Source organism: Corapipo altera, unplaced genomic scaffold (assembly GCF_003945725.1).
Source record: "Corapipo altera isolate COAL_440 unplaced genomic scaffold, ASM394572v1 1, whole genome shotgun sequence".
NCBI classification, from domain to species: Eukaryota; Metazoa; Chordata; class Aves; order Passeriformes; family Pipridae; genus Corapipo; species Corapipo altera.
The window spans coordinates 37236679-37261490 of NW_020884873.1; the positions used below are offsets into that span (position 1 = coordinate 37236679).

The 24812-nt window shown below is 38.7% G+C and overlaps 1 protein-coding gene across 2 annotated transcripts in view; it reads right to left on the reverse strand.

Moving 5' to 3' along the window:
• ANO6 (anoctamin 6) overlaps positions 1–24812 on the reverse strand; it is an 87053-nt gene that overhangs the window by 18252 nt on the left and 43989 nt on the right. For both annotated transcript variants that reach the window (XM_027661929.1, XM_027661919.1), the window contains exons 5-19: positions 23526–23804; positions 23064–23177; positions 21127–21242; positions 20562–20696; positions 19160–19265; positions 17869–17929; positions 14420–14565; positions 12862–12939; positions 11176–11401; positions 10103–10272; positions 9487–9584; positions 7687–7817; positions 6687–6892; positions 777–976; positions 217–322 (exon numbers count right to left, since the gene is read on the reverse strand). In XM_027661929.1, the coding sequence (XP_027517730.1) occupies positions 217–322; positions 777–976; positions 6687–6892; positions 7687–7817; positions 9487–9584; positions 10103–10272; positions 11176–11401; positions 12862–12939; positions 14420–14565; positions 17869–17929; positions 19160–19265; positions 20562–20696; positions 21127–21242; positions 23064–23177; positions 23526–23804 (2172 nt within the window). The remainder of the gene's footprint in view (positions 1–216; positions 323–776; positions 977–6686; positions 6893–7686; positions 7818–9486; positions 9585–10102; positions 10273–11175; positions 11402–12861; positions 12940–14419; positions 14566–17868; positions 17930–19159; positions 19266–20561; positions 20697–21126; positions 21243–23063; positions 23178–23525; positions 23805–24812) is intronic.

The following is a 24812-nucleotide window of genomic DNA, read 5'->3' on the forward strand; positions in this document are numbered from 1 at the left end:
AGCTGCAAACATGTGGGGCAATCCTCAGCTGATATCATAACTTCAGGGACTTTTTTTTCTAATGGTGCTACACTTAATTTACATCTCCCAAGCTCTGGCCCATGATAGCACACATCACCAGCTCTGATAGCTGTGCCTGGACAGGATGTCTCTGAAGGATTTTCTGCCAGGAGGGAAGAGACTAAACAAGTAATGCTCAAAACCCTGTACACTGACCTCCATGACAATGATGAAAGCCAGCTTGGCTGCAATGACATGCCAGTAGTATATGTTGTGCTCATATTGGTGCTGGTGACCAGGAGGGTAGCGGAGATCCCGGTATCTGAAAGCAACGTGGGAAAGTCAGAAACTTGTCTCCGGCATCTCTGCAGTACAGCACTGTGGCCAGAGGATGGAGCAAGACATGTCGCTGCTTAATGCATCCAGGAACAGTTAGCTCAGGAAACTACCGCAGTGGGTAAAATCATTTCTACAGATGAGCTACATTTGGCTGAAATATCCTATTTTTGCCACTTCATTAAGAATTACTTATAAAAAATTAAAGGTGCGTTTTTGGAAGACTATCAATGATGAGAAAACCAAATCAAAGTAAGAATTTTCTGAGTAGCACAAACTTATGGGTGAATACTTCATCTCAGTTCTGCCATTCAAAATACGATGGTTTTTCCTGTGTTTTAACATTTCTTACTGGATATTGTTAATTGAATTACATGATTTGGATATCAAAAAAATTATTTTTGTCATTGGAAAATGACAAATGCTTATTTGATACTTGCCTGCATGTTGTTTGGTTCCCAAACCAAGGGGAAAATGGCTTGCTTGCATTCTTGAAGTCTGATATATTGAAGATAGAAAGTGTGCTGTTTATATACCCTTTCATAGTGTGACTGCTGTGACTCCCATAAGGAGGGACCGAAAAGGACCAGTAATAAACCAGACGAGGTATCATGTCAGATGTAAAAGCAATGATCATAGCCTGCGTTTCAGAAAGACAAGACAAAAAAGCAGAACGGCATTAAAGAAATAAGCCTTAATATACATTCCTTTGCCATATATTTAGTATCTTAAAAGTTAGAGTATAAGCTAAAAATAGAAAATATGTGCTTTTCTAGTCATTCTGTAAATGAGCATATAGTCTCTCACAGGCACAAAACAATCACTTTGTGGCATGTGCTCTCTGTAGAGTTTTTAAATTACACTAGCTCTTCTGGATGCCTTAAAAAAAGTTATACTATAACACGGGGGGTTTTTTTCTCATGAGCATGCAAAGGACATTAGCAGCCAAACTCACCTTAAAGTACTCTAGGGTAACCTTAAAAAGATGTGCTTGTTATCAAAAGTATTGGTGAAATGCTTAAAGAAATCCTGCCTGATGACTCATGGAAACAACAGAAGAGCTCTTCAGTAATAGAACATTAAATTTCACTAGGATCCCTGATGTTCGAGTAAAGGAATTAAATAAATTAGATATATACCTGATCCATCTCTGACCCTACAAACATATCACTCTATCTGAGGGGCTATCAAGACCAAATTCATCTTGGTAGTGTTGCCTCCTCAGTTTCAGTGTTGTACATGTGGAAACTGCTCTTGATGCCAAAATAATTTTTTTAGTAGCAGTTGTATAGTGGTGTTTTATGTATGACGTGACCATTTGTTTTTATGTTGCTCCCAAGACAGTTCCTGTCCTACTCAGTCTGCTCGTCACAAACTGGGTAGGAAATTTGATCTGCGTGTTTGTTGTGGGAAGTGTTTTCTGAACTCATGAACTTCCCAAAACATCCTATTCTGGAGGACAGGTTAACTATGTTTAATCCAGTCTCCTCCCCTGCAACTGCAAGTTCAAAAGGTTTCCCTGTAAAGAAGACTTTCCACTGGCAAGATCTGTAGCTGAGTGCCTAGCAAGAGGCTGTCCAGCCAGCTCATGACAACAGGCATCTCTGATGCCCAGCACCTTGGAAGGAGTGACCAGCTGCACTCCAGAGAAGTGTTTTGCCCCATGCCAGGGTAAAAAAAAATACTAGACAACATGGTTGGAAAGAACCAGGGCAGAGACATGGATGAGAAATGTGTGAAGTAGGGATCTAATGAGATCAGGGGAAGGGAGCTTTAGGCAGAGATGTATAAAAGGTGTAGAAAAAAGCTACAGGAAAATCATGGGACAGAGGTAGGGGCGAAGTTAAGCAGTACTGGGTAACAGAGGAGCATAAAAGCTCCTGTGTATTGTATTCCTGGGTATTTTATTCCTTTTCATGCCAGTCCACAATTCATGAAGTCTATATTTCCTTATTTTCATGACATGGGGCAAAAACTGTCAACCTTTGTGCAGCATTCCCAGCCAGACAGCCCCAGCCTGAGGAGGTATTTGTACTAGTTGTCAAAAAAGGGAAGGGGAGAGAGGAGAAAGGGTGAAAAAATCCATTGCAGATACCTCTTCTACAGTTCCTTGAGCAATGCATTGATGGCAGCGCTAGATAAAACAACCTCCTGCCTCTGCCTCTAGCAGTTCGCTTGTGCCCTGTGCTGGCTTGGGCATTCCTGGCCCTGTGCAGCAGATCAGAATCATGGTGCTGATCTACAAACTACAAATTGGGAATCTCTGCTGGATCCTTTCCCTGATCTGGTTCATCGTGTGTTGATCAAAATGCTGATGCCAGCACAACACAAGAGACAGTAACAAGGGGAAAAGATAGAAAAGGGAAGGGAAAGGGCAGGGAGCTGAAAAGGGTACAAGATCTACCCTACCTCAAATAGCATCACTGCCGAATGACAAACATTATCCTACTGTCTTACCTTTTGAGTTGGCTTTGAAAAACCTGAGAAGCTAAACTGTAGTTAAGATAAAAGTTGGAGAAACAATCTTTTTGAGACTGTGGTCCAACATCAGTATTTGATTCTCCAGAGTATTGTTACAAGTGAGTTCAGCTGAGAGAAAGTTAATTTGGCTGATGAGAAAGAAAAGGGAGGCATCCTAAGACTAAAATAAACTCACTGAAAATTTTCAAGGATAGGGTGTTTTTGTTGTACTGCATTTTGGCTTAAAGCAAATGTGGTTGGCATGCACTTTTAAATACTGTTTTTAAGCATTACATGCCAGTATGAAATGAAGTGAAAATTACGTGTTGTTTATATTTACATGCTGAGTAGGTGTTTTTGACTGACAAGAAATATATATCACCATGTCTTGCAGTTGCAGGGAGACAACCCCACAGCTAAATTATTGTTTTTATCTCTGAAGAAGAGTTAAAAGTAGGGTACAAGTAGAGCACTTGTACTCTGAGCTACAAGCACAGAAATTTTTTGTTAAATATATTTTCTTTCTGTTCATTAGTTCATCTAGTCAGACCATAAATGAACTATTAGCAACTTAATATTAAAGCAAAAAAATCCCTTCTCCCTTTCAGCAAAATGAGTTTGATGGTGCTTTTCGTATCCTTTAGAAATATGCTGGAATATGGTGTTTACATAGCTTAATACTTGATCTTACTGATTTTTTTTTTTTTTGCAAAGCCCCAGGTTTCTCATCATCCTACATCTGAACACTGTCTCACTCTCCTCCCTCTCTTGAAATGATCTCCAGATGTGCTCTGGAGAGCTTCAAGGACAGAAATACGAAAGCTAATCCTGCGGCATGCTCTCAAAGGAAAATTTTTTTCCTCTTGAATTATGGGCTGCATTTCAGAGTATTGCGCTGCAGAACTACAAACAAACAGCACATTCTTTGCTTCTCAAGCTTTACTGCACACAGTTTTCCATTTACACCATAACTAATTAAAAGCAGTCTTCAAATCAACAACAGATGCTTTGGTATCATGCAATAGCAAGTCCAGTGCCTGAGTGGCAACTCTCAAAACTGATAGCTTTGTGCAAAAGTTGCTTACAAGTTACGAGCAGGTGTTACAAAGGTTATGCATGAAGGAGATGACACACTACCGAAGTCTAATCAGCTGTAGCAAGTCATGTAGAAGAGAAGAAACAGCTTCTGTGTACTAAGGAAAAATCAAGTCAAGGATGGTAAAGGAACGACCTACACTAGATCCTGGATGTCAACCAACTAAACAAACGTACTTAAAGGAAGAAAACTGCTTCTAGCGTTTGGTCTAGCACATGACTTTATAGCCCACGCTTCATTAGCAAGAAATACTAATCTCTTTAAGGTCCACAACACCTACAGCAGGGCTGTTTGAACACGACAGTCTTCGGTGCTGAGCCCTTTGCACACCAAACAGCCCCACTGAGGTCATCAGCAGATGCCTTGTGTTCACACTGACATTAACTGCAGAAAGCTGGGCATGAACACATTCCTAACGGGAGCCTACACAGGTTCGAGTTACCATAAGGTCACCAAAGCCACTTTAAGTCTGACCTGAATAGTGTAAGAACTACGACTGAGGCATAAGATTTTAAAGTAATCTTGAGATGTATATTCAACTTCTAATTTCATCTTGGTATTACAAGATCCACCTGGATTGACTAGGAAAAACAGTTAGTTTATCCAATAGCATAACATATTTGTTTTTCTTTCAGGGCACAAAAAATTTTTCTTCCTTTTATTTTACAAGTTTTCTAGCGGTATTTTTCAAAAGAGAATATTACTGATCCAATAAGTTGCCTCTACTTGTAACAATGCTAGATCAAGCTATGCTTCATCTTTGAATTTGCATTATCTGCTGGAATTTGCATAATTTGCTGGGATAGTTATAATTAAGTATTTTTTGCAGAAGGACTAAACCAAGAGCCTCAAAGTATCTCTGGTGCCACCTGATTTTTCTAACAATCTGAACACATTACCAAAGTTGCATTTATTTTTTATTTTTTTAATCTTAACACCAGATTTACTAGTAGGCCTTGGATGTTCACCTGCCTATGGAACAACTGGATTTATGTTTGGCTTGCCTCAGCAGAGCAGTGCAAAACAGACTGAGCATATGCTCAAGTTTGCTGTCGGTCTCCTAGATTCTCTTGTAAATTTTCCATCCTTAAGTTCCCTTTTTCCCTTTGACATTTCTCTGTGCTTAATTCTCTGCCTTTCTGTCCTTCTGAGACTCCTTTCTACATCCTAACTGTGTTTACCATACCTGTTCAATTGCTATAGTGCCAAATAAAGTTCAAATAAAGAACAATTGCCATTTTGGGAGATCTTCAAATATCTGAAAATACATCTGGTAGCTGAGGCTGACATACAAAATTTTCCTGACCACTGAAATCCACTGTAGACTCTTATTTCTATATGGAACTTCCCTAAGCCCCTGATATAATGAAAACAAGCCACTGAGACCATGATAACCCAAAAGGAAGTCAGGTCATTGAAGCTCATATATCCATCTTTTAAAATTAGACTTGCACTTTCAGGGGCAAAGCAAAGACTTAAAAGTGGAGGGGAAAAAAATATGCAGGGATACTCATCTTGGTGCAGGAAAAGGTAGCACATATATCTATCCCTATATTATTTCAGAAAAGCAGAACCCCTGGGGTTGAGACCTCAGATGAGCCCAAGCATTACAGAAGATGCCTGAGATACAGGAATATAAGTTTCTTATTTAAATTTGAATTGCCCTTTTACTTGAAATAAGTCCCCTAACTATCATGTTAATATCTATAATAGAGTGCTCAGTTTCATCTCTCTCCTCTTTCCCAAAGTCCACTACTCTTCAAACAGGCAGAGCCTCCTGTGAAAGCGTGGGCTAAGATGAACTCTTGTCTTCAGACTCAACTGCTTTCTCCAGAAAATCCTACCGAGTCAGTAAGGTTCTGTTACTGCAAGGACCAGGTCCTGGAGGAAGTGACACACCTTTAAGTGAGTTGGAAGGAATCCCTGATCTCACTGATAAACAGCAGAAAACACTGACCTTGTTGAAAAAGGTTATTCACCATGGATAGTCTGTGGTGCAGAGGAAACCAATGGTCACTGCTCCTCTAATAGGCCATCAGTGAGAATTTTTTTATTAGTTAATACATACTAGTTACTGTTTAAGAATAAGCAATCAAATAATCCACAGTGGTAAAGTCCAATGGTTTATTTGGATACAGCCTATGAATAAGATCTTGGTGAATTAATGATATGGGAAATTTGAAAGGTCTGAATTGCATTTTTTTCCTAAATATTTTAAAGAAACTTGTTTCAAATTTAACTTCTTTCCTGTGTACTTAAAAATTTTAAGTACAACTGAAGCACACATTAGTTTGCAAATTCTCAGAAAATTCATTGTGATCTGCAATTCTGAGCGCACAATTTTTAAATACACAAGAAAGGAGCTGAATTTCTGTTTTAAGAGATAACAATCAATTATAACATAGTTAAACTTCAACTTTCTTTTTTTTTTTTTTTTCAAAATTCATGCATTTAGCTGTAGACTGTCAAAAAAACCCTCTGCACTATATGCTATAATTTTAGGAAAGATGTGCTACATTCTTCACAAGTAACAGATTTTTCTGAAGATGCTAGCAACTCTAAACACACCTTTTTCTTTAGATATAATATTTTAGGCAGCAGACATATTCTGTTTCTAAAACTCCTGGAAAGTAACTGAGAGACTATTTACATGGGCTGAAGCCTTAAGCAACTGATGTTTGTAATTCATTTACGATTATTTAAATTACATTACCACATGCAGCATTCCCACATTTGGACATAGGACCTGCAGTGAAGGCATTTTATCTTTTGCAATTGTTGGCATTGTACTTACATTGGTGACCACAGCCAGAATGGCTATGCCCTGCAGGATGGGTTGCCAGGCACCAATGTCTTGTGCCTTCTGTGGAACCATGCGCCTGAATTGGGTTGTCAGCTTCCATGCATCCAACCGGATTTCCAACATGTTGTTAATAAGAGCCAGAAGAGGAGCCAGGGGGAATGATGCCACGAACAGAGTCACAAAGCCAAACTGTATAACTGAGAAGGAGAGGTTACATACATCGGTGAGGCTTTCACTTACTGGAGATAAGCATGTATGAGCATGTATAGTTTATATACTCCTACTGCAGGAAAGAGAAACAAGAAAGAGTAGCTGGGTTCCAAGTGAATCTTCTGTATGAGAAGATAGGAGCACAACAGTACTGAAAAAACCTGCTAGGCAAAGGGGACAGGAAAATGTTACAAGTCACAGCACACCAAGACGAACTATTCTGGATATTTAAACATCCACTTCTTTCTGATGTCTTCATCATGAAGACCTGAAAATCTAGTGACTATCTGTCTTAGTGTTGTGCTGGAAAGCCCAAACCAACAATCATCTTATTGGTGTCTGGGTGCTGCCACAAGTACACTGGAAATGCTGTGATAGGATGGACAGTGGCAACAAACTGGAGCTCTGCCAACTCCCAAGTGACCAGCAACAAATCCTGGTGACTGAAGACCTCTAGGAGAGCAGTCTGACACAGGGTTCTTCTGTACAACACCAGAACATGATGGTGGTCTGCCTTCTGGGTGCATTCCTCAGAGAATGGGGCAAGGAAGCAACAGTACCCCTTGTACAATCATGTGCTCTTTCCTAGTTATAAACTGGGTTGAGGCTTAGCTGCTTAATAAAAGCTTGTAAAATCACCTGTAATGGCTCATCAAAACTTGCCTTTGAAAACATTCATGTCTCCTCTGTCTACCTTATTAAGCATTGCTTGTATGAAGATTTTTTTAGAACATGTTTGTATCCAGCAGTGGTAAGGAATCCAAACTAAACTGCTACTTACCCATTTCAAGATACTCATAAAACAATCCAAGTTTTCCAATGGGTTGCAGGTGGTAGTCTTCTTCCCAGCGTGGAACAACTTTTTCTGATCTAGCAGCTGCAGAGTATCTTCCAATTAGGTTCTTGACCAAGCTATCAGGCAGGGAGAAAAAGAACACTAACACTGGTAAAATAACCTAAAAAGTTCAGTAAATGAAAAAAATTGACATTTCTGCTGATACAGCTTTAAACAAAGAATTTAGTTATTTCTGAACTACTGAAAACTTCCTTCAAACATGAGTATAATCTTTGGTTGCCTTATCCTAAAAGTGGTTATTTACAAACCATAAAAAAAAGTGTAAAGGAGTGATATATCAGCATCATAGTGATTTATACTTAGGTTGTACAGGAAAATGATCACATAAAATTCAAGGTAACAAAAAATCAAGTTAAATGTAGGATGATGGCTAGACAGATTAATTCTTTCTGATCACAGAATTCACAGAATCACAGAATGGTTGAGGTTGGAAGGCATCTCTGCCTTGTGCAGGCAAGGCCACCTAAAGCCAGTTGCCCAGGACCATGTTCAGGTGGTTTTTCAGTATCTCTAATGATAGAGACTGCACAACCTCCTTTGGCAATGTGTGCCAGTACTTGGTCACCCTCACAGTAAAAAAAGAGGGGCTGGGGGTGAATGTGTACCAACAGAGAAAAAGCCAAAATGGTTCTCTTTATACTTGCAGACATACAGAATGAGAGAGCAGCTAAGAACTAGATCCAGAAGGGGTACTCAGCATTTCAACATGTAAATGTCACCCTGGGAAGTGAATTAAAAATTCCGGTCAGATGAATATATTTCCTGTACACAGATAGGGAAGTCAACTGTCTATGGCTGGAGCTCACATCTGCAGGCGTGCTCAGTGTGGGAACCCTTTCTCAGGTAAAAGAAGATGTTGAAAACAAGGATGAGTCTACAGGTCTACAGGTCTACTCCACAACCAGCAGCGTATACAGAGCATTGTGGTCTGGAGGTGTTGTATCTCAACAGAGCATCCTAGTCTCAACCCTACACAGTATTTATGACACACTTTGTAGTGGGGTTACTGTGCAGCCAAGGAAGACAATTTGTGGGCTTGAAGAACCACAGCCAGAAGGCTGTGCTTATGGGCTGGTGCCTATGGCATTCAGGAGTGCATGAGCAAACTGGGAGCTCCCTACTCCAACCAACATAACACTCACTGATTAGCACGAAATAAAGAACAAGTCATGGGAGAAGGAACAGAGTTCTTGATAGTATCTTAACCTAAATTAAATAGAGGGCATTCGTGGTTAGCACTCTGCTTATTGCTTGCATTAAAACATGACCTTCTAGAGATCTACTCCAATGAAAGAGAATGTATAGGCATTAGGAATGTCAAATATGACTGTAAAACTAAATGAGTTAAATTAGTAACTTATGCATGACTTTTAAAAGCCCAATGTAAAACAACAAATCATTCTAATCAATATTAAGCAACAGTCTTCAGTTTAATATTTTCAGAGCTTCTATGGCTTCAGTTTTAAATATTCAACCTGAAACCCATTGAGTTTGACTTGCTGAGGAAGGAAGAATTTCTAATTAGAACTAAAATCAGTCAAAACAACAGAGACAGGACTCAGACTACAGACCAAAATATCCAAATTGTCTAAAAAGGCCCCAAAATATGTCTTATTCTGACTACAATATGCACTTACCAAACTTAGTGACCAAGTCCCTGAAGGCATCAAGAAAACTGTATCTTTCAAATATGAAACAGCAGATTACTTAGTAGTTTGAACTTACGGAAGAAGCACTTCTTGAATATTGTTCCAGATAGCTTTACCTCCTACTATGATGGCAAGCTGCGTTGTGAGCTCAAGAAGACATCCACCTGGATCACACTGAAGGTTGGGAGAGACATGAAAAACTTTTGAAGTTGGGTAACTTTTCAGGCATGAATGAAACATTTAAAATAATGCACTGCTGGTAATCCAAGAAGACTGTCTAGGCAAACCTTTCCAGTAAGGTACGCAAAAACCAATTCCAGGCCACATAGGGTCACATTTGGTAGGTTGACAGGACACTACTGAAAGAGTGAAATACCAGGTGAAGTCATGCAGCTCTGTGCTTTCACCAGGTGGGGGTCAACCAGCAGAATAGGAATGCTTCTACTGATGTTCTCCCCTTCCTGTGTGCCAATTCACAGATTGTAGGACCATGGTAAAATATGTTTTTCTGGATATGTGTAATACATTTCTAAGCCCAACTGGTCTTGTGTCATATTATATGCTAAGGGCTACTGAGGAGGCAATTGGCTTGGCAGGCAGGCACCTTTTAAACCCTTATGTTAAATATGCATAACTATGTTTCATGTTATACACTCTGCAGAAGAATACCTGGACTAATTATACATTCTTACCTCTTCATTGCGATACTTTCCCAGCCAATAAACTGGATTTCCAGGGTGACCTACAAATTTACCCTTAAAGAAGGCTATGTAGAAGCATGAAGAATAGTAGTTGACAAATTGGAACAAGAACATCTTTGTGGTCAGACTGTTTTCATAATCGGTCTGTGTCCTTGGAAGTTCTGCAATGAAAGAAAAGTAAATAAATAAAATAATAATAACCCCCCCCCAACCTACAAGTAACCTACAAGCTGCTTTAGAGTCTCAGCTGCAAAGTATCTGTATGCCTCGTATTCCTTAATATGACTGAGAGCACTATAAATTAGATTGTGCATAATCCTCATGTATACTAATATACTATACCATTATGCTAATTCTAAAACTACGTGGATTGTAAAAAGGAAAGAACTAGTTCCCCAACAATAAAGAAAAAAGTAGCAGCAAAAATTCTGGTAACTCAGGGGAAAAAAAAAGCACCCAAATCCAGCACACTCAGGAAAGATGCAAATGTAACACTTTGAACTGATGAAAAAGTATTAAATGAAATTATATTAAAACAACACACTACTTCACACATCTAAAGTAAAATAGCTACTTTAATGTTGATGGACCGGATAGAAAGAATAATATTATTTGTGACTGTTTATCTGTTTAATAACATCAGAATGGTATGTAGCTTTAGAACTGTGACCTTATTTCACTTATTACAAGATAGATATTTTTCCCGTAAACAGAAGTTAATGTAATTGAATGTGTTATGCCTTCTGATCTCTTTTCAGAAAGCTTGGTTGTTATAGTAATTTTCTTTGCTTTGTCTGTTTCACAAGCACAAAACTGTAAACAATTGATCTTTCATGCTGCCTATACAAGGACTTTTCAGGCAAAGAGCTGAATATCATATTCCTTTGATATTAAGAAAATCTATATTGGAAAATTTCTGGGTGCTACTGTGTGATTTGGTGGGAAAATTCTGAAATATGTAGTCCAGGTTTTCATTTATCAAAATACTTATTATATATATAAATGCTAATTTTTTTCTAGCTATTTTACCCCAAGTTTCTATCTGAGGTACAGCAGCTGCATACCGAAGTCGGTAATCAGGATTGCCACTTTTTCATAGATGATGTTGAGAATCATAATGACTACAAAGCTGATGACAGAAGCGGTTACTGAAGTGGCTGTCTGTGGAGTCAGGTACTTGCGGATCGCCTCGGTTCCACTAAGGTGCTGTGACAATGTTGCAGAGAACACCAGGAAAACCGAGAGCCTGTAGACAATAATTCCAATAACCGAAGCAATAATCAAAAGGATCTGCCAAGGGAATGCAAGAAATATGTTAATGTTCAACTATTGGCTTTAGGAAAATGTGAGTTTGAAACACTTTACAACAGGCAAAAGGAAAGCAATTTTGTGCCTGTCGTTCCATTGCAAGAGGATGGTCAAATAAGATAGAAGGCAATAAACAGAGAATCCATAAAAGAAGCCTTTTTTCACGCATCATAGTCAATCTGCAGGAAAGATGGTTTGTTTTATGGCTAATAACAAGGTTTGGACTGATGTGAGCATAATGATATCTGTAATCAAATCTTACACCTTAAGACGTGATGGGAGAAAACTCCCTCTTTTGACATTGCGCAATTGGCAGGACAGTAAAATGTACTAGCAAGTCTGCACTGATTATGGAGGGGGTTGCACATTCTCTTCCATGTGATACTATTACAGACTACAGACCTCTCAAAGGAATAGACAAATTATAAGCCAAGTCATGTAGTCTGCAGGAGTTGTAATAATGATCCATGCACCCCATCTTGCTTGTCATCTCTTTCTGCTTCTCCTCCTGCTTTTATTTCTTCATAGTTCTCTAGCTATTATTCAGTTTGAGGTCCACAGAGCTGTGTATCTTTTTTTCACTATCTCAGCAAACTACCATGAACTACCTCCCCTGACCCTGCACACACTAAGAGTGCAGTAACACAAATGATAAACACAGACCAAATATCCCCTCCAACCTGAAGTCTTGCCCATTTAAATCTAATTGCAAGTCAGTATTCCTTCCTTTGTGTTTCGACTGTGTCAACACTGAGGCTCTCCTGGGCTGCCAGACACCACTCTATCTCCTCTCACCTAGGATGAGGTCTTTTTCAGCTGCTGTTTGTGCTACAGAGGAGGAGGACATGCAGGATGCTAAAACACAGAGCTTTTCAAGGCGATCTCTCTGGGCCAGCTCACTGTGTTATGTGTTGTTTCATGGGTAACTGTACTGCTTTCAAGGTTTGGTTGTAAATAAAGCAGCATTTCTAGAAAATTAGAAAGCACGTAGCTTCGTTCAGTTAAGTGAAAAAAAAACAAAACTGAAAGAGGCCATGGACTATGAAACACAATATGGAAGCACACAGATGGAACAAGAAGGATAGAAACTAGCAGGGAGGAGAGCATATAAACCAAAGTCTTTCCCTTACTCCCCCCCCGCCACAAAATGTAAAGCCATTTGCCTTAAAATAATGAGGGAAAAACCAATGGACCACATTGACAAGCATAACTCACAAGCTACAGCTGCAGGATATTTTGCTACTGTATGGTAATGAGTAATGGGTGACTACAGCTACCTTCTCCTTGTGGGTCCATACCTTATGGGTTTGATTTATGCATCAGATGGAAATTCAACTGAGCCTGTTCCATTGTAATTTTTTGTTCAGTTCAGAAGGATCACTTTTTAGACACTTACTAGAAAAGTGAATTCATGACGGGAAAGAGTAAGAGAAGAACTTTACCCAGAAGAAGATGGCACTTGTACAGAAAGTTATCCGTATGCACTTCCCACAGGCAGTGTATGGCACATGTTCTTCTTGCTGTAAAAGAAAGAAACAGATGAAGGATGAACCCAGTCTTTCCTTCCTATTTTTTTCTGTGCTCCAATTAAACTCTTTATGATATTGAGGACAGAAAAAAAAAAAGGAAAAAAGGATCTTGCTTTGTTTCCTTTTCTGCTCTGTTATCCTAGAAATTCAACATTTATTCATGATTTCAGAAGTCTTGCCTGATTACAAATGTCTTTTTCTTGCTACCCATTCTAAGATAAAAATTACTTCCATACAGGCCGAGTGTCCTCAGCTCTTACTGGCTTCGGCCATGACAGGATGCATAGTCCTTTTGAATGGATCCATCCTTCTTGGCTGATCATGGCATCCAAGGTCATTATCTTTCAAACTTCAATGACTAATTTAGCAGGAACTAAAATTTTAGTCCTTGATATCTGTATTTCTCAATTTATTCCATAGGAACAATTGGATGGCTTCCCCAAGGAAAATGCCTACCTCAATGTGGTGCTGTGAAAATTCAGAATCTTTATAGTATCTCTGAGGATCAAAATAAAATACTTTAGCATATTCTTCACTCTTTGAACTCTCTGAAAGGAACTTTCTAGCTGTGACTTCATACATTCAAGGTGGCATATGTTTATAAGCTTTTAAACAGAATGAGTTTTTTGATAGTACAAGATATAAAAAGAACACCTATATAGGATAGTTTCAATTGAGGCAGTTAATTTTGAAACTTTTCAAGTGCCCTCTAATAAACACTAGTATAACGCAGATGGAATGTGAAAGCAATGCAAATGATCAGATAAACAACAGAGTAATATCTTGAAAGAGAACAGTAAAAAGTGAAGCTGAGCTTGAGTGAGCTGCTGAAGCTAAAGCTACTCAAAATGTATAGTAAATAGAGATCTAAACTAAGATCCTCATAAATACAAATCCTATTTCATTGAAATTAGAATTATCCTTGTCTCTGTGGGTTATTAATCTCTGTTATTAATCGTAATTGCATCCACATGCAGTCAGCAACACCAGCTATTTATACATGTTTCAAACAGAAACATCTTAGATTAAAAAAAGTCTTGGCATGATATATAACAATGGAACATGTTTCCCTCTATTTCACCTTTTCTTTTCCTGATGCATTCATAGGCAAAGATACCAAATGTTCTGTGATCTTGGGCTCTGGCAGCAACACTGAATCGTTTCTTGGGGTATTTAATAAAGTAGACTTAGTTTCATAAGCTGGGGAAGATGCCTACTTCTGTTTATTTATAATGGGAACCTCAGCAGTGCAAGTTCCTCAAGCAGGCAACTACTTTAAGGTGCTTACAATTTAGTACAAATTCCCTCCCCACGCATTTGTACTTTATAAGTTCACTATTTTCAGCCCAGTTTATCAACTTGAAGCGCTGCTGATTTACAGAGTTCTAGTCCAGATTCACCATTTTCATAGTGTTTGCTCACAAACATATCTATTGCAGTAACCATCACCAGTTATCAAAGTATTCCTTACCTGTGTGATTTCATTCATTACTACATGAGTGCACCGAGCTTCATATTCTGGGCGAATTTGTTCTTCTTGCTCCAAGTACTCAACTGTGTCCCACTCATACTCCAGTTCAGCCTGTCGTCGCTTCCAAAACTCCAAAAACAAAGTAACTGTCCAAAAGACAGACAAAATGAGCAATACCATGTGAGTACTGGACACTGCTTGACCGCCTGGGCTAAAACATGTGGCTCAGTTTTCCACACGGCCTTCCACAGACATGGAATAAAACCCTTATTGGCTAATGCAATGGTGAAAACAAATGGATCTACTCCTTTATGCAACTATGGTTTTGGATAGATGTGTACTTTAATAAGAGAAACCTGAGGTGTAATAACCACATGCTAAAGAATGTATACACTTTTTTAATATATTTGTTTTCTGCCTAAGGCTAGAATATGAACACTTGGGATTTCCTATTATAGATTGCTTTTAAAAAGTTTATCATGGGATGCTTAAGAAAGCAATTTGGTTGAATAGGTGAAGACAAAATGCTGGAGAGTGCAGGACTTCTAGAAAAATAAAACTTACTATGCCAAGAATTATTACAGGGAAGAGCTCATATTCATTCGAGCTGCGATTTTTGTGTAGACGAATTATCACTTCGCAGACTACAAGAACCAAGGATGGTTCAGGTAAAGCAGCTTAGACACAGCTGCCCTTCCTCCTCTGATAGCATGAATCTGAAGGGACTGCAGCTCTTTTGCATGGCATGGAACTTAGAAACTCTCTGGGCTGGACTAGCAGTTTCCTTAGACTGTGCTCCTACAACTGGAAGCACTGAGGGACCAGGTACACAGATGCCTCAGTGGTACTGGCTAGACATGAATCCAGTCAAACTCATTACTTTGTCTCAAAACATTAGGCAGATCTGGCAGCAGAGGCAATAATAAACCCAGCTGGTAAGGCTGGGAGGAGCTCAGGATGATGGGTGTCAGTACCACGCTCTCCAGTACACCTGGATGCTTCATTACTGAAGACAGCTCATCCTCAGATTAAATGAGTGCTGTGGCTCTGAAGTATTGGTTCCAGGAGGAGTTAGTATACCAACACTACACTCATTACTCTCATTGTCTGGGACTAATTAACCTTAAAATAGGGGTTTTTTTAAATTAGGTTGGCCCCCTTATCCTGAATGATGAAACTTTAATGGCATGCAGTTACAAGTCCAAACATTAAAGGTTATGTCCAAAATCTGGTGTGGTTGATAATCCCCAAACTGAAATATTTAAAACCCAGGAAAATCTATGGGCTGGGCTGTGAGATGACCTTGGCATTGCACACTGGCAAAACCCCAGGAAACCCTGCTCCCCTGGCTATTCAGGGGCCTCTTTCATAAGGACTTTTCATCTACTTTATGATTAATAGAACCCGCAAGGACATTTCAAGCAGTGGACCAGAGGATCTCATCTGCTTTCTCCTGCAGAGCAAAGATATCAGTCTTTCATAAACCTCTAACTGCTGCCTAGCACAAAGCACAGGAAACTACAGGCTATAGTAATTTGCTCCAGCTGCAAATTCAGCCGCTACTGGAGAGCCCAGAAGTGCAGGGACTTCTGTTATGATAGCCTCATGTGCTAACAGTGGAAGAAGGGCACAAAACACAGGAACAGCTCTCCCAGCCCTGATACAAAGACAATTTCTACTTGCCAAGTTGTGTCTTTCAGAGTAGGAAAGGAGCTGTTGCTGGATTTGACATTTTCCTTTTATTTTGAAGCAACATTGCTTTAACGGTGGAAAGAAATGACATTTCAGAATCAAGAGATCAGAGCATTAATTCCACCTCGTGCTGGTAATTTGTGGTGCCCTCTTTTGTGTATCCCTCAACACTGCCACTCAGTATGGCCCACGTATTCTGCCTCTGAAGCTGTGTCACCGAGGCCTGAAAAGAAACGCCTCCATTAGAGAATATTGGTTTAACTGATCTTGCTCAGGGATGAGATCCAAGGAGGGCAGCAAGTGAAGTGGAAGCTGCCTCTTGTTCATGACCTTTGCCAGTCGTACCATCACAGAAGAATTGGCAGAGCATTAATGTACAGAGGGCTAATTCCTCAGGCCAAATTCTCTGGTGTTTTATAATGCTTTAAAATTTCTGAAGGGAATACACACACATATGCATACAAAACTGCAATTATTAGAAGTGTATTGATGATAATGATGCAATAATATATCTAAAAGTCTAATATTATTTTAATTGTTTTGGACCAGAAGGTCTACAAAAGTACTAGAGCAAGACGAAAATTACAGCTGGAATTGCACCAGGCCCATCGGTCATTTGGATTCAGTACAATTTTGGCTGAATTTCTGTGATATGATTCACCTCTTTATATAGTGGGCTTACAACAAGAATACTAATAGACCTTGCAGCCATCACTATAGCCATGAAGTTTAACTTTGTAATTATTGCTCTTGGAACCATTCTTCAAAATAGGCAACACAATTTTAATTAAAAACAAAATTGCAAATAAATTAACTATTGACATGACAGGGTAGATTACATTGGTATCAAACTTCTAATAACTTTTTATTTAGTGAATTTCCTGCTGGTATTTTGATTTTAGCATATGTTTTGAAAGAAAACTTATTTTTGAAATTATAAATTTCATCTTACATTTCTTTAAAGCAAGAGTTATTTTGAAGCACTTTAGGTCATCCTAGGGAAATAACAATACAGTGTATATTCTTGTCAGCTTGTATATAACTTCAAAATATTACATGAGTTATTTTCTCTATACTATCCTGTATACAGTGCTAATGTTCAACTTAGTTCTATAGTTACTGGATAAGTCTGTGCAACAAAAGCTAGTTAACACAGCTGCTATATGTTTCCAGGAAAATAAACCTTGTCTAATACCTTGAATACAGTACCAAATGGTTTCAGCTGTGGGAAGCATCCTGGTTTCAGATACATTTTAGCTGCTAAAAGACAAGTGTAGTGCTTGTAACTACCACACTTTTTACAATCAGCTTCTTAAATAAAGACGGGAACAAAAAATTCCTGGGAAATACAATAAATTACTATTTTTCAACTGCCTTGTGTAGTCACACAGCTCTTAATAGCACAGGCAGCTCCAAAACTCTTTGGAAAAATACCCAGCTTCTCTGACAAATATACTTAAGCATGTGGCTGGCTCCTGCTGGATGAACATGAGGCAGCCGTAACCACTTCTCAGACTTTTCTCCAAGTGAAACAAAACCAAACAGATGCTGAAGATCAACTTTTAAGTCAACAATTTTTCTGTTTTCCTATGATGCTAAAAAACAGTTCCTGTGCATATTTTCTACGGAACTACTTACCAGTGAATTCCTAAGTGCTAGAAAATGAAGTAATTGCAAATTTATGCATGTTTTCTTGGCTGATGCTGGAGGTATGGCCAAAATTAGATAACAAACCACAGTTGTTGAAATTGACTTACCCCATATCCCCATAAATACTGCAAATACCAGTGTTCCAAAGCTATCAAATATACAGAGTTTCTGGAAAACATGGAAAAGGTGAAAAAAAAGGGCTTAAAATATAATTGACCATTTTTATTTTTCTACACTGATCCAGAAGGGAAGTTGTTTACTGAACATGTTGATTTTTAGTTTTTATGTAGTTTCATAAACAATCTGTATTGATAGTGTTTCCTCAATTTCTGTCCATGTACATCATCCTTCCGTAAATTAAGGAAATCAAATGCAAAGCTTAGAATTTAAAATATGAGCCAAATATGCAGTAAGAAGGATAGTAAAATGGTGTGCTATCAAACTCCTTCCATCTGTTGCATAGGAAGAGTAAAAACAGTGCTTCTGGTCTGGGAACTCAGTATAGAGTTATGTATTTTTAATACAGCCACAAAAAGGCAGTGCACACATCTGGTTCTCATAAGCAGGACAACAAATAAGTTAGTAAAAACACATTCTGATGAGATACCTCTTTAGTCACAATTTGCCTTTTTCATTTTTCCATCATAGCCTTTTCCCTGCATTCTTATTTCTTTTACCCTTTCAGTGTGCCCATTAAAGCTGGGCAAAATATTTTTGATGCATAGCTGAAAAATCACAGTTTTGGGGCTGAATCTATGGAGAGGAATGACAAAAGGCTAACATTAGTGAGACAAGGTAATGGAGAAAGAAAGTCAGGTTTCTCCAGGTAGGAACAAAGAGCAAGACTCTGGCTGTGTCACAGCCAACAGGACATGGCTGAGTCACAGCCTCTGTCACGGCCAACAACAGCCTCTCCTTGTACCCATCTCCTCCTTAAAAACACAGATCACGTTCAAGGCACAGATCCAGGTAACTTCTTTATGGAGGGAGGGGGCAGAATTCAGAAATGACAAAACAATTTTTAAACATTTCCTTAGCAAAATTGATTCAGAGCTACTGAATCATGGCTTTAGTAACTGAATCTTTCTCTCCCCCAAAAGGAAGAAGCACCTCCAAATGAAACCAATTTTCAATTAAAATAACACTTTAGTCCCATATCAAATAACCAGCACCTAGGTGACATTAAAAAAAATAAATTTCATTTTAGATCAAATTGGAGCAATTAATATTGTTGGTTTTACTTTTCAAAGTTGTCACTGTATCAAAAGGAACAACTATTTGCAAATTTCTAGTGATTCTGTCGGACATTAGTGGAGGAACAACATTGTTTTATATGTAGTACTAGAGAAAGTGCAAGTAAAGTTCAATATCATGTCTATAAGCTATAAATGTAGTTACCTTGGATGATTCACAAGTGATGGTGAGGTTCCAGTAGGTACATACTTTATCACACTGAGGGCACATTATGATATTACCTCCTATGTTGGGATCACATACTTCTTGGCTAAAAACAAAACTAGTCAGTCACTCACCAACACTAAATTCTTTAGTCCTTTTTCTCACATGAGGTCAGTGCAATAATCTCAGGGAATTAAGAATTAATTTACTAGTGATCTGCTCTCAAGAATTCCACCCCCACCCCTCACCCTGGCAACATATTTCCATTCTTAGTCCTCATCTCAAAAATGGATGACATAGGAGGAAAATAATTTCCATCCCTTGTACGTGGTGGTAATTCTCAAAACTGCCCACATTAAAAATAAAACAGCTCTTCAAAGATCTCACACTCTTCACTAGGGAATCCAAAGTTGCACGCTCAATCCTATTGTAGCAAACCTGAGGGGAGAAGGAAGTAGAACACTGCCTACCAGAACAAGGAATAGCTGCAGAGCTAAAGGACTACCCTGTGGTCTTCAAAGAGGATCAGACTGGAAATTGTGCAGAGGGGAGCTGCCAAGATGATTCAAGGAATGGCAGATCTGTCTCCTAAGAGATGGTAGAAGAGTTGCCATCTAACTAATACATACTACCCTAATATGGTGGCGGCTGAAAGGTAACATGAATGCTTTCTACACATACATTGGGGGGTAAACACCAGAGAGGAGAGACAAGCTGTTTAACTAAATTATAATACTGGCTAAAGGCTGAATGTGTATAAATTTGACACAGGAGTGGAGCTCTGGAACAGCCCTTTAGCATGGATTATGAACATCGTGCCAGGAGGTGGTATACAGCACGATGGCCTATAGACCATTTGACACAATGACGCCTGTTCATTTTTTTTCCTGAGTCATTTTGCCATGATTTAATTATGGATTAATTTTGTTGTGTTCTGATGAGGGAATCTGTGTGCCTTGCCTCCCAATGTATCCTGGGCAGCTGAAGGCCCCTGTGCAGTTACTCTTTCTCAAGTCTCCCAAAATAGGGGAAGGAAATAATCAAGATCTTTGAATATCTCCTTTAAGGATTACCATAGTGAAAATTATGCATTATGGCAATTTGTATTGACTTCCAATTGTCACTCTTTTCTTCATGTTTCTACACTAGGTGTGGTGAACCTAGCAGAAAATATAAAAAATGATGAAATAACAAACTCCCAGATGTCTAATGGTCCCTGGACATCTGTTACTCTTCTTATCTCATATTTTATACCTTTACCTTCAAATCCACAATGTTAGTTGATCTCAGGCCCTTTAATTTAGTCTGTTTTATTGTGCAGTGTCTTGCAAACCCTAACCCAGTCCTCCTGTGTAGAGGATTGATCAAAATTGCACGTGATATTAAAACAGGCCTGATGTACCTCCATGTGCAGTTGTCCTTTGTCAGGCATCCATAAAGAAAACAGCCAACTCCTACAACCGCGGCCACAGTCAGCATATTGGTGTAAAAGCCCAGCCATGCAAAGTAAATGCCAATTTTCTCTCCATAGTATTTCCTGTGGAGGGGAAAGAGTTGTTTTTTTTTCTGAAATGCAAGTAAATTCACATTTCTGTTTCAAATGGCTCTCCATTTCATACATTTTGTGCCAACCCATATTGTCATATTCCTCTGGTTTGAACTTTGGGATTGCAGCAGTATTACTGCTGGGTATTTTTATCACCACTTTCATGCTTTTGTAAGGGATAGAAATGACAAAAAAAAAAAATAAAAAAGAGAGAAAGATCATACCCTGCAAAGAAAAAATTTAAGTGGTTGACTTTTCATGAATTGCCTTATCATGAAAGCAAGCTCAAAGTATGCTCCTGTGCATGAGCTGATCTGGGTGTATGTATCATCCCTCAAAACTGACCTATGTTTCTCTGACATCCCCAAAACCAGACCCGTTATGTAAATTTCTGCATTAATCCAGGCCCAGTCACACAAACCTGATGAAATCCAGGGGTTGCAGTTTGAAGATGTTTTTAGGATGAGCCCATTCTCTGTAAAGAAGATATCGTTCATTTGGGCAGTTGGGATCGGTTGAGAGGTGCTTAAAATTAGACTGCAAAACAAAAAGAGCATGAGAAAAAGATAGCACTAATCCAACCAGCACAGCTCAGCTCTCGTCTCTGTGAGACAGACTGTCCCTATGCCATGAAGCCAGAATAGCCTTTTAGATCAGTCTCACTGCAAGGTAGGAAAAGGAGCAGGAAGGCAGCTCTGAGAACGCACCAGGATTCAGGACAGAACGTTGTCAGAAAGATATTGAATACTAAAACTAACACTGTACATATGTGAGCTGTAAATAACAGAGACTTGTCATGAACTTAAATCTAAGCACATGTCAGCATCTTGGCACTTAGGAATAGAAAACAAAAAAGGATCCAATCTAATTAGAGAACAGGGCTGAATTAAAATGTATGTTAACTAGCTTTAACATGCTAGCTTGCTTTGCTTCAAAATAATACTGTACTAGAGTGCAGGTGGGAAAGTCTGTGGGACAAATCCAGGGTCTCTAGTCTCTTGTTTCAAATTTAAAAGAGAGTTTACATGGAGATAATCCTTGTTGTTTTTACTAGGCTATTTAAAAAGCTATTTCAATAAAACCTACTTTATTTGAGAGAATTTTCCATTCTATCTCTGTGATGCAATGTTTGTAGAAATCTACAGGCTACTTTTGATTTTCAGTGCAGCTGAGATACATAATTTTAATTGTACAAAAAGACAGTCATTAATTATTAGTCATACTGAGTCTGAATTCCCCATGCTATGAGAGGAATAGCCTGCATGACAGGTTTTAAATCTTTAAAAAGAATCCTTAAAAATGGATAGTCACAGATTAAATTAATTCTATCCCGTAAAGCTTTATTTACTTACAAGAAACATGATTTGTCTTGATTCTGCCTAAAGATTTCTTTGAAATCCTTGGAGGCCTCCTGAATATTTTAAGACAAGTCCAAGCACCTGCAGGAGTTAATGACCTCTCACTTTCTCAATGTCTCCTCGACACAACACACCTTAGACCCAGAATGCTGGCTCTGATGCAGAGGAGGTGTGGGGGTGTGGGTTCGTAATAGAATGCAGAAAATCAGCTCGCAGTCTTTGCACACTGTATTGCATTTACAGCTTCACAGGGAGCTTTTCCTTAGTCAAATACTCTGAAATCTGATTTTTTTCTCCTTCTTCCTTTCTCCTATTGCTGTGCTATTGCTAGCCTTGGTATACAAAACAATTTTCAGTATAACTTTCTTCTTTAAATTATGTAACTTAAAAAGTTTCAGAAGTGTAGCTACAAAAGCTGGATTTGTTATTATTGCAAGGTGAAATTCAAACCAGTGAAGCTTCTCTCTGCAGGACTCTGACATCACCTATCAGGCACTGGACTGGCTGGGCAGAGTCTTCCTGCACTGTTTGGGAACCATGGGAATGTTTGTCACTCTGCAAGACTTTCATACATTCTAAGGTGAGATTTGTAGTCTACATCTTTATCAACAATGTTGATATTTGATTGGAATTTTAATACTGAAAAACTGGATATTAATGAAAGGGAAAGTGTTAAAATTGATTTAGAACTGATGGATACAGTATGTCATGGAAACCATCACTCAGGTAAGGCACTTTACTGAACACCTCCCAGAGAATACAAATTTAACAACTCTCAAGTGAAATATATTGTTTTTTAGTTATAGAACTACATTTTTAATTAACAGTGGCTTGGAAGAAAATCTCTTCAGCCAAACCATGTCTTATTCTTCTATGTGGATATAATAACCAGTCAAGGAATAAGACAATGAATAGTGCTTTTATCTTTTGATATAAACCCCTCAGATACACTTCAGATCTCTGTTTCAAAGTGCATTTTAGTTGAAAGTACTGGACTTACGTCATGAAGGGGAAATGCAGCTTTGTAGATTCCAGTGTCCAGTAATTTGTTAATGCCAAACTTTTTCACATTATTTTTGGTTGCATATTCCACACGGGACAGGATAAAATGAACCTGAAATTTATAAAATATTTTTTGGAATCTGAAAGTAATCATACACAGCTATAGCTGTCTCAACATACAGTCAAGTCAGCAAAGGGTAAGCAGTGCAGACAAAATTAATTGCATAGGTATACATATTATTCAAATCCCTCCTTTAAATTTAGGTGGAACGGAAAAGGAACAAACGTAAGGAACGTTTTCCTTCTAGATTGTCCAGGCTATTTCATAAATACCACAGGACTATTGCATCCCAAATATTTTCAATTTTTCAGGATATTTTAATGAAGGTAATTACATTGATTTGATTAAAGGAATAATTTCTTTTTTAGACTAAATGCTAGAAATACTCCATGGACTTACAATTCGGCTTCTGGTTGCAGGATTGAAAAATGCGTCTTTGTCATGGATATAAAAGTTTGTCAAATGTTCCTTTTGAAAAGGGGCAGTGAAAAACTCTTGCTCAGGTTTGATGATATTTTCGTCCACACTGAAGAGTCTACTAAACCAGTTGAAAGCTGAGTCTCGAGTTTTCAGATCATTGTGTTGCAGAGGCAATTTGATGTGCATAACCTCGGCATATGTGCATAGCACTTCCCAAGGTGCATGCACTTTCACAAAAATAAGTTTCTCATCCAAAACCTGAGATGAAAGAATATTGAAAATATGTGTGTAAGAAAATGAAAGCAAGGAACTTTAAATAGCAATTCTTGAACTACCTAGAATTTTCTTTCTGCAGCTCACCAATTACCTACTCAAAGTCGCATTCATTGTCTATCTTAGCAAATATATCATTAGGTTCTGTAAAAGCACTGGTATGAGGTGGAAACACTCATGCATATAAAAGTATATCAAAAAACAGTGAAAGCCCTTAGTGCTTACATCTCTGCAAAGTATTTTACGAAGCAATTTAAGTTTAACAACATTTCCCCCACACAGGGTCATTAGGAGTATTTGTACTTGTAGCTGGACAGGGCAGCTGTGGCTCTGGAGCTGTCAGTGACTCCCAGGAGCTCAAGTACAACTCTAGAGTGATGTGACTTGACGGGAGGAGGCTAGGCACCCATGGGATGCTCCTGGGCAACAAGAATTTCAAGCTTCATACGGAGAATGGAAAGGGAAATCAGATGAGTCTGCTGAAAAAGACAGCCCGGGGCACATTTGCTCCCAGTGGCCTGCCCAAACCAGCACTAATACACAGTGGGAAACCTGACAGCCACTCCTGCCTCTTGTAGTCATGGCCTGTAGACTTTCTATTTCTGCCCTGCATTAGTAAGTCTCAGCCACTTGAAATTACATTATGTATCTCATTGGCTCAGGAACATTGGTCAGATATCTCATCTAGACTGGGGAAACGTCCAGTTTCAAATGTTTTTTAGTCATGATCATGGCAGAACTACTGAAAACTGCAGTATGTAAGTACAGCAGAAGGTCTGCAGCAGCCTTCCACCAAGCATTTACTTTCCTATGAATGTGAAGACCCATACTGCATCCTTGGCCATGCAGCAGGAGTCTCCACTACATAAATCAAATACTGTGATGCCATGGATTCTGAGTCTAATTTGGGAGGAAGGGGTAAACTGACCTTTTCTGGAGCTCACTGTAGAACTACCAAACAACAAATTTAAACAGAAAGTGATTGTCCTGGAC